Source organism: Panicum hallii, chromosome 3 (genome assembly GCF_002211085.1).
Source record: "Panicum hallii strain FIL2 chromosome 3, PHallii_v3.1, whole genome shotgun sequence".
Classification (NCBI taxonomy): domain Eukaryota; kingdom Viridiplantae; phylum Streptophyta; class Magnoliopsida; order Poales; family Poaceae; genus Panicum; species Panicum hallii.
The window spans coordinates 25,078,731-25,088,200 of NC_038044.1; the positions used below are offsets into that span (position 1 = coordinate 25,078,731).

Consider the following 9,470-nt stretch of genomic DNA (forward strand, 5'->3'; position numbering starts at 1 on the left):
AATAAAATTTGCTAGAATTTGATGTAAATTTGGACATTGACCACTCCTGGAGAAGATGGTGAGAATTAGCGAGACACCATGAGAAGCTAAGGAGAAAGACTATGGAAGCATGCTGTTTCTGCGTTTGTTGGCTATCAATTTTCTTACTGGAACAGGTAGAAAGGAGACCTATAATTAGGGTTTATTACATTTTTATATCTAGAGGAGTACGTGCACTTGTATGGACCATAGTCATGCATAGTATAAAATTCAACTTCGGTTGAATTTGGGAGAATTCAATTTTATTCTGATCTCTCACCGAAATGGGTAAATTTCACCAAAATTTAGTCATTTCGGACCGAATCCCAGAACTGACCAGTCACATATGGTGACGAAGTCTTATATCGTATAACGCTTAGGTGAGGGTAGTATCAATTTTGTGTAGGCCCGTATCTGATAATGGTGTCATCATATTAGTAGGGAACCTAAACAAACAGTTGATAACAGGATCTATTTCCCTCCATAAACATGTCACGTTACAATCTTCCTAACCGGAACTGTGTCTGAAACTTCAAGTATTCCCTAAAAATGAACCGTCATGTATACTGTACAAGATGAGCTCGCCTATCTTTGCTTCGGATTTGTGTTGCGATCAATCATGCATATATCATCGTACTTCTCCATTACGTCGTTCCTAAACGTGCAAGCGACGACACGACCACACAAAAAGCCTATTTGTGGTTCCTACGTGTAAATAAATATGATGCTACACTACACCTAATCAAAGTGCAACTCATGGTAGACTTATTGACGAATTAATGCAAACAAGTTCTAACCGATGCTTGTTTGGTGGTATTCATCTCATCTGTGAGAAGAAGAAGAAGAAGAAGAAGAAGAAGAAGGAGGAGGGTCCGGTTTAGTGGTACAAACAAGAATTTCTGAGGAGGGGCGGATTTGGAGTGCTCAAGTCATTTCTAGGCTTCATAGAGCACTTTCGTTTCATCCGCTTCTGAGTCATGACCTGTAAAATAAAAAAATAGAACTTCGATGGGTGCCATTTGAAATATCCTCATTCGTGCAAGTTTTACAAGTTTGGCTGCACGTATATTTATTTGACGAATTCTATTTCGGACAAAAAAGTTGCTGAGGATTTCTACCAGCACCGGAACGGGTGATTTCGTTAACCATTCGGGGGTTCGATCGTCGACGCCGTGCATACCGAGGACAGCAGTTTGCACTCTGGCTCCACCAATTTTTTTTCCGCGTGCAGGAACACTACGCACCTTAATTAGGAGTGAGAGTGGGTATTCAAGTGGGTACCAATTTTTCGTCGGCTAACTAATTACGTTGAGTTTCATTTTAGTTCAATTCTTTCTTTAAAAATTAATTAATAGATATATGACATGCTATTGTAGTTCATTTTACCAAAATTTAGATTAACCTAATTATACAAATGATATGGATATTACATCCCTAGGTGAGAGAGAAAGGAGAGTATGAAACAATATACATCATGGTTCAGTTGACAGAAAATTCTTATATCAACCAAAGTTGACAGAAATATACATCATTTTATTAATGCCATCACTATCAAAATTTATGTACATCTAATGTTACTAAATAAATCTAACCCTAAAGGCTAACTGCAGCAGTACTGGCTGCACAGAGACCAGGGAGTGGAGCACAGCGCGCTGTTATACCCAAGTCGACCGAGTCGAAGGCAAATAGATCGACACAACTCACAACTAGAAATTTCATGAGAGCTGAAAACAGTTATGAAAATAGCCAAAATTGCATAATTTCATGAGAGTATTTTTCTTAAAACCTTCACGAAAATAATCATTTTCATGGCAGGCTCTAGAACACCACCATGAAAATATTTTTTCTTGAGAGTTTTTTATCTCCTTCACGAAAATAAAACTTTTTATAAGATTTGTTAGTTAATCTTATGAAAATATAACCTCTCTCACAAAATCTCCGTTTTGTAGTAGTGACTTGTTTTGCTTCCTTGAAATGCGATAGGGAAAAAAGGCCTAAAACTTAGTTTTTTGGGCCTCTTCTTGGGCCTCTTCAAGGAAGTCAGAAGAAAGTTTCATGATGAGGTGGTCCCACACACCATTTTAGCTTGGTGATTAGCAATTAAGCAGGATGATTAAAGAGGTATACTACAGAAAAACAATTTTGTTATGGGGTACAAACTTTGCATCTCTAGAGTTTAGGGGCTCAATTGTACAAACAAGACAAACACAGGTCTAGAGGAGCCAAAAATAGACTTATTTCTTTAATCTTTCTATTCATGAGCATTGATTGGCTACACTTGAAAACGCACAATTAATCCGATCCAACAATGTCAAATTCCAACACTTGTCTGATTTGATGCACCGATCTTCAGGGTTTGAATCCAATGCAGCACAGTTGATCTAGGAATCGTCAGCAGCTCAGCATTTTCTCTTCCATCTCGCTCGCTCGAATCGACGCCAAGATGGGAGCAGGTACATGCACGTCAGCTGCTGGAGGAGCAGGCGGCGCACCGGACGAGCCCATTCTCGTTGCACGACGCGCAGACGCGGAAGCCACCGGTCTTCTCGCTGAACCGGCGGTGGCTGCCGCAGCAGGCGCCGCACGGGACAAACCGCGATCCGCCGCACGACGCGCAGGGCGTGGGCGCGGCCTGCGCTGCGCCGGCCAGGACTCGCCGGAGCTCCCCGCTCTCGTGAAGGAGGCGCACCTCCTCGGCGTCCCCGACGAGCCTGCCGCCGACGAAGAGCTGCGGCAGGGGCGGGCGGTCCCGCCGCATCAGCACACGGAGCTCGGCGAGGTAGGCGGCGTCCATGGACACGTCCCGCTCGTCGACGGCGACGCGGAGGCCCCGGAGGATGGTGCGCACGGTGCGGCAGTCCTCGAACGTGCCGCGCACGGCGCGGAGGGAGGTGAAGTAGAGCACGACGCGGCGCTCCCCCGCCACGGCTGCCGCCGCGGCCTCCGCGGCCGCCGCGAACGACTTGCACGCGCGCAGCCTGGACGCCGACCGCGCGCGGTGCAGGACGATCTTGCCGGGTGAGCCGGCGCCAGCGTCGGGCGCCGCGTCGTCGAGGACGGCGCTGATGCCCTGGTAGTCCTTGCCGGTCGGCGACGACGCCGTGGGCGCGGAGAAGGACGGCGACTGCGTGAGCCGCGCGGAGGCCTTGCTCCGGCGGACCCACGGCGACCACATCGCCGGCGGATGCTTCTTGGCCCCGATGCGTGCGCCTTCAGGAGGAGAGGAGGCCAGGGGCGTGGTGAGCTCGTGCATGCGCGCGCGCGCGTGATGGCCTTGGTGGCTAGTTGTCTGGCTGCCCCCGCCTTCGGCATGCTAATTTTAACCAGGCTTTAACTGTCCCCAAATCTTGTGGTGTCTCCCTTCATTTGGTGCGTATTTCTTCTCTTTGATCCGTTTCTTCCTCTTTTCTTCGAGATGTTCGCACACGGAGGATGACAGGTGGGACCCCTGTGCAGGATCCTTACCTCTTTTACGGGCTCATTTTTCAGGAATTGAATTGTTTATAGTATCAAACTATACATTTTAAGTCTGTAAGTAAACATTGCTTTTCAGAATTGCTACAATCTACTCCATGTTCCAAATTGTAGGTCGTTTTGATAAATCCAGATACATAATTTTACTATGCATCTAGATAAATTTTAATTTTTCAATTGTATTCCATATTCTTGGGAAAAAAAAAACAGGAACTGTAAACATGCAGAAAAATCATGAGCGGAATATAACATATTTTCAGATCTTGATATTGCAAAGTCAACACGTGGGCCATAGCCGCATGACCGCATCGTTGATAGATGTAACACGTCAAACATATAATTTGATCTTGGTGAGCAAGGAGTATAACCACCCAACCTAGGCACGTGGGTATACTTGCAACTTTTTTTTATTTAGGGTACACATTCAATTGTAGCTAGCAACAACGAGTACATGACGAATGAGAGCCCCTTGCAAATGGTGCGGGGAAAGGCCAAATGGCTTGCCTGGGACCAATATTTGGATTTACGTCTCGACATTTTACCCTCCGTTATTTGCCACTAATATCTCCGTAAAATGATGTCCTCATGTGTCATTAAAAGCAGAAAATGGCAATGGCAATGGCATCAAATTTAGCTTTTGATGTCTACTAGGGAGGCAAAGCAGTGATGGCCGCTACACTCCTCGAATTGGTTCATTTTGTTCTGTTGGTCGCTGTGGCGAGTTCTCATCTCATGTAATTAGTATTGCCATGTGTATAAGTCTTCTTCTTTGACCTATTCTTCACTCCTTTAACATTAACAATACGCAGTTTTCCCTGTGTGCTCGGAAGCATGGCTAATTTTATCGAGGTAGCATCAGTGAACTAATTAATTACTAGCACGGGCGCACGGCCATACTGTACAAACCGTGCCGGAAGCCCTTCCAACCAAGTCACCATCGGGACGTCGAACCTAGCGACTCAGTTTATGCATTTTGTTTCTTCAAAAAGAAAACTTTATGCATTTTGCAAAAAAGAAGATTTGTATATGCTAGTCCTTTATCTAAGATTATAAGGTGTGTATTGTCAGAATCCGAGGCCACGGGACTGTGTACATAACGTAGTTTAATGAGGTTTAAGAGATTAAGTCTGTCTTATCTCTTATTCATCTCATTTATCTCTTATTTATCCCGTTTAAATAGGAGATAAAGCTAACCGATACAGAAGGAATCTACTGAAAATATGTTCTGATAGGATTCCTTGGCTGGTGTTGGTTAGTATTCCTGTAACCCTGACCTCCCGGATATATAAGGGGAGACAGGGACCCTCTCAAAACAAGATCTCAAGATCATTCTACACCCAAGGCAATACGAATCACCAAACAGGACATAGGGTATTACGCACTTCGCGGCCCGAACCTGTCTAAATTTTGTGTTCCTTGCACCTTCGAGTTCCTGATCTCGGCGTCCTCTCACCTAAAAACTTACCACCTTAGGTATATCCTTCGGTGGGCAGCCGGTAAAACACCGACAGCTGGCGCGCCAAGTAGGGAAGCGCATCGAAGATCCACCGGCGAACTCGATGGCATCTTTCCGGTTCACCAGGTCAGTACCTTCTCAGGGTACAACTTTTATTTTTGGCTCGTGGGTCTGCGTCGCAGAGGGCGAGGGCGATTTCCGTCGCTTCCTCGTCGACATGAAGCCGAAGACCCCCGTGGCGTCTTCTCAAAGCGATCTCGACAAGTTCGTCGATGATCTCGACGATTTGTCAATTCGTGGGTCCGCGACAAGGATCGGAGAGGAGTCTGCTTCCAGCGTGACTTCATCCGGCGCTGCAACAACTTTTCTTGGGTTGGACTCGTTCGAATCTGAGGACTCCCGTAGCCAATCACGACTCGGCCAACACGATTTGGCCACTGATCTTTAGGAGGCCAACAGATCTGAGTCCCTCTCCGTATTGGAGGAGGACTTGGATTCTCTATTCCAAAAGCCTGAAGCCACCGCATGTCGGGGGGCTTCGGGTTGTTTTGGCGCCAACAGTCTGATGATCACCTCTACTCCAGAGGGGCGTTTCGTGCATTGGAAGGGCATGAGCCTTTCCGATCTACTCAAAGCCGATGATCGGCTGGTGGCACAGCTCGAGCCTTTGCCTTTCCAGGAGGGCAGGCTGTTGGTTACCGTGGCGGAGGAGTCGACTGAACTAGTCGACGCGAGCTGTGATGAGCTCGTCTCTCGCCAGGTGCTGATGGCGGAAGAAGGCGAGGACGATGGCGATTTTCCCATCACCGAATTTGATGCGGTCTCCGAAGATGAGGCCACAGCCAACGCCGGCGACGAGAACGATGCTGATCGTGAGGCATGGAGGGCCACGAACAGGGCCCGCACAATCTGGCGGAGGAGGGTCAATGAGCGCAGGCGATCTATGCATCGCGAGCTTGACCCTGAGTTCACCGCCGCAAGCAAACGGGGCTTCAGGACCCCGGTGGCCAACATCGCCAGGGTTACGGCCATACTCGAGCGCAGTAACGATCTGAATGTGCGCCAAGCACTTCTTTACGCGTAGAGGGCCTGGATCCAGCTGGATCAGCAAAACCCAACGTCTACTATCAGGGAGGAGTGCGTGGACGAGAGTCGGAGCCAGGCTCACAGCCGAACGGCTGGCGGTCACCCTCGACTTCAGCCCAGCCACAACAACGACAACGCTCGCGGGAGTCAGGCCCCTGGCGGGAGGCAGCAGCCACCTCCAAGGGGTAACCCGCGACAGGCCAATCATCGATCTCCTCCAGAAGACCTGCGCCAGCACATTAATGAAGGCCGCGATGCGCGGTCCGTGATCGACTCCAGGCGCAAGGTTCGCGAAGAAGTCGAGACTGAAGGTACTGACTACAGCGACCGTTTCCCAGCTTTCTCCGCGCGGTTCAGCAGCTACAAGTACCCTGAGGGCTTCAAGCCGATCGGATCACCAAGTACGACGGCAAGCAAGCTCCTCAGCAGTGGCTACGTTGCTACTCCACGGCCATTGAAGTCGCAAGTGGCTCGAACATCACTAAGGTCGTCTACTTTCCGATGGCCCTGGACCCTGCGCCGCTCACATGGCTGGAGAGCCTCAGCAACAACTCGATCGACTCCTGGGAACGGCTCAAGAAGGTTTTCATCGAAAACTTCCAGGGAGCGATAGCTCGCGCAGGTACTCGTCACGATCTTGCTCAGTGTAAACAGGAACGTAACGAGCTCCTGCGGTCCTACACACGTCGCTTCTTCGACGTTCGCGCTACCATCACGAACATCTCGGAGGACGACATCATCAACTGCTTCTACAACAGCATCACCGACCCAGGCATCTACAGAGACTTCGGGCGGAACAGGCTGAAAATTGTTGCGGGCCTTCGTGACATGATGCACGACTGGTCCGAACAGGAAGAGAAGATGTGGGAGCGGTTCCTGCGGTGCCAAGATAGCAATCTGAGGCGTCCAAATGACAACCGCAACGACAAAGGCCAGCTGGACTACTCAGGCCCACCCCGAAAACGCAGGCCAGATGATCTCATCGCTGCTGTGGATCGTCCTTCGCGGGGCAAGAAGTCGACAACGTAGGAGGAGTTTGAGAAGCTCCTACAGAAGAAGTGCCCGTGCCATCCAGGCTCCAATCACGCGGCTATCGACTGTTACCACCTCAGGAGGACATTCAGCAACTCCGGTGGTGGCAAGAAGAACAAGAAGCTGGTGGATAAGGAACCCGAGGATGACGACCAAGAAGACCAAGGGCGCAACGCGAAGTCCAGGATGCTTCGAAGACCGTCAACGTCATGTTCGGGGGAGATGGAGACTTCGGCTCCAGGCGGGACCACAAGCTGCTTCTTCAGGAGATCATGTCCATCGAGCCGGTGGTACCACGACCACTCCGTTGGTCGGAGGTCCCCATCTCGTTCTCCCACGATGATTAGTGGATGAGCTTCTCGGAGCCCGGCAAGTTCCCCCGGTCCTAGATCCAGTGGTGGCAGAGGTCAGGCTCAGCAAGGTGCTCATCGACGGTGGGAGTGGTCTCAACCTCATCTTCGCCAGCACTCTGAGGAAGATGGGTCTGGACCTCACGGGCATGTTGGTCCCGAGCAAATCCCCCTTCTATGGCATTGTCCCAGGTAACGGGGCGCACCCGCTTGGTACGGTGGTTCTTCCAGTCACCTTCGGCACGAGGGAGAACTACCGCACCGAGTTCATTAAATTCGAAGTAGCTAACTTCGAATCCTCTTATCATGCCATATTGGGTCATCCGGTACTCGCCAAATTCATGGCAGTGCCGCATTATGTTTATCTGCTTCTCAAGATGCCTGGACTAAGTGGAGTACTCACTCTCCGAGTCGACTTGAAGAAGTTGTACGATTGCAATTAGGAGGCGATCCATTATGCTTCGACTACTCGTGTGCCAGATGCTTCAGGGGAAGTACTGGCGGCCGCGTAGTAGCTCTCCCAGTCCGGGCTGGAGATCCCTTCGAGGAAGGTCAGCAAGTCGAGCATCCAGTCGACTGACGACGTGGCCCTCAAGACGATCCAGCTCCAGGAGGGTGACTCGTCTAAGACCGCCGTCATTGGCGCAGGCTTAGGTGAGAAATAGGAACCTGCGCTCGTCAGTTTCGTTCGGGCTAACCGAGACATATTCGCGTGGAAACCAGCGGATATACCAGGGGTGCCCAGGGAGCTGATCGAGCATAATCTGAATGTACACCCAAAGGCTGTGCCCAAAAAGCAACGCCTACGGAGGTTTGCTCACGACAAGCGTGAGGCAATCAAACGTGAAATAGCTAAACTCCTCGCGGCTGGATTTATTAAAGAAGTAATCCATCCAGAGTGGGTAGCTAATCCCGTTCTTGTAAAGAAAAAGAATAATGAATGGAGAATGTGCGTTGATTACACTGATCTCAACAAGCATTGTCCGAAGGATCACTTCGGGCTACCGCGTATTGATCAAGTCGTCGACTCGACGGCGGGATGTGTGCTTCTCTGTTTCCTTGATTGTTATTCAGGATAACATCAGATTGCGCTTAAGGAGGAGGATCAAATCAAACAGCGTTCATCACCCCGTCTGGGACATATGCTTACAAAACTATGTCCTTCGGGTTAAAAAACGCAGGGGCAACCTATCAGCGTGCGATCCAGATGTGCTTCACGGATCAGCTGCATCGGAACGTTGAGGCTTACGTGGATGACGTGGTCATCAAGACCAGAAATCCCGATGGCCTGATTGCAGATTTGGAAGAAATGTTCAGCAGTCTACGCAGATTTCGGTGGAAGCTCAACCCAACCAAATGCGTTCTCAGAGTGCCATCAGGGAAGTTGCTTGGGTTCATCATCCACAATCGGGGAATTGAAGCCAACCCTGTAAAGATCACGGCCATCACTGATATGGAGGCTCCGGCCACAATCAAAGATGTGTAGAAGCTAACAGGATGCATGGCAGCCCTGAACAGGTTCATCTCCCGACTCGGGGAGAGAGGACTACCCTTCTTCAAGCTCTTGAAATGTCAAGATAAGTTCCAGTGGACGGAGGAGGCCGAGCGGGCCCTGCAAGATCTGAAACATCACCTTCAGTCTCCGCCGATTCTTACAACGCCATTGCTGGGGGAAGATCTACTACTCTACATCACGGCAACAACTCATGTTGTCATCAGCGCCATTGTAGTCGAGCGAGGGAAGGAAGGCCATGCATTTGGAGTGCAGAGGCTGAAAGCATCTAGGCCCCTAAATTGTGTTTTGGTAATTAATGACAACTATAAGTGGACTAACTGCTTCATTGAGATTTATGAGAGTAGGATGGTCCATAGATGAATAGTTGAAAAGAAGCAAATGGCGCAACGATCTAAGAAGAGATTTAAAATGGACAGCTTAAGGCAAAGGTATAACATAGGAATTTTATTTTGGCCGGTCCAAAGAAGAGTAGAGAAGAACTCGACCGGGATTTTAGGCTAGATAGCCGTACTATTAAGAAGGGTCGATGTTCGTTTGC

At 49.4% G+C, this 9,470-nt stretch overlaps 1 protein-coding gene across 1 annotated transcript; it reads right to left on the reverse strand.

The window, feature by feature from the left end:
* Window positions 1-2,176: 2,176 nt before the first annotated feature.
* On the reverse strand, window positions 2,177-3,193 carry LOC112887700 (uncharacterized protein At5g39865-like). Its single transcript, XM_025953956.1, has one exon. It carries the CDS (start codon window positions 3,191-3,193, stop codon window positions 2,483-2,485), a length of 711 nt encoding a protein of 236 aa, XP_025809741.1. The 3' UTR covers window positions 2,177-2,482.
* Window positions 3,194-9,470: the final 6,277 nt, after the last annotated feature.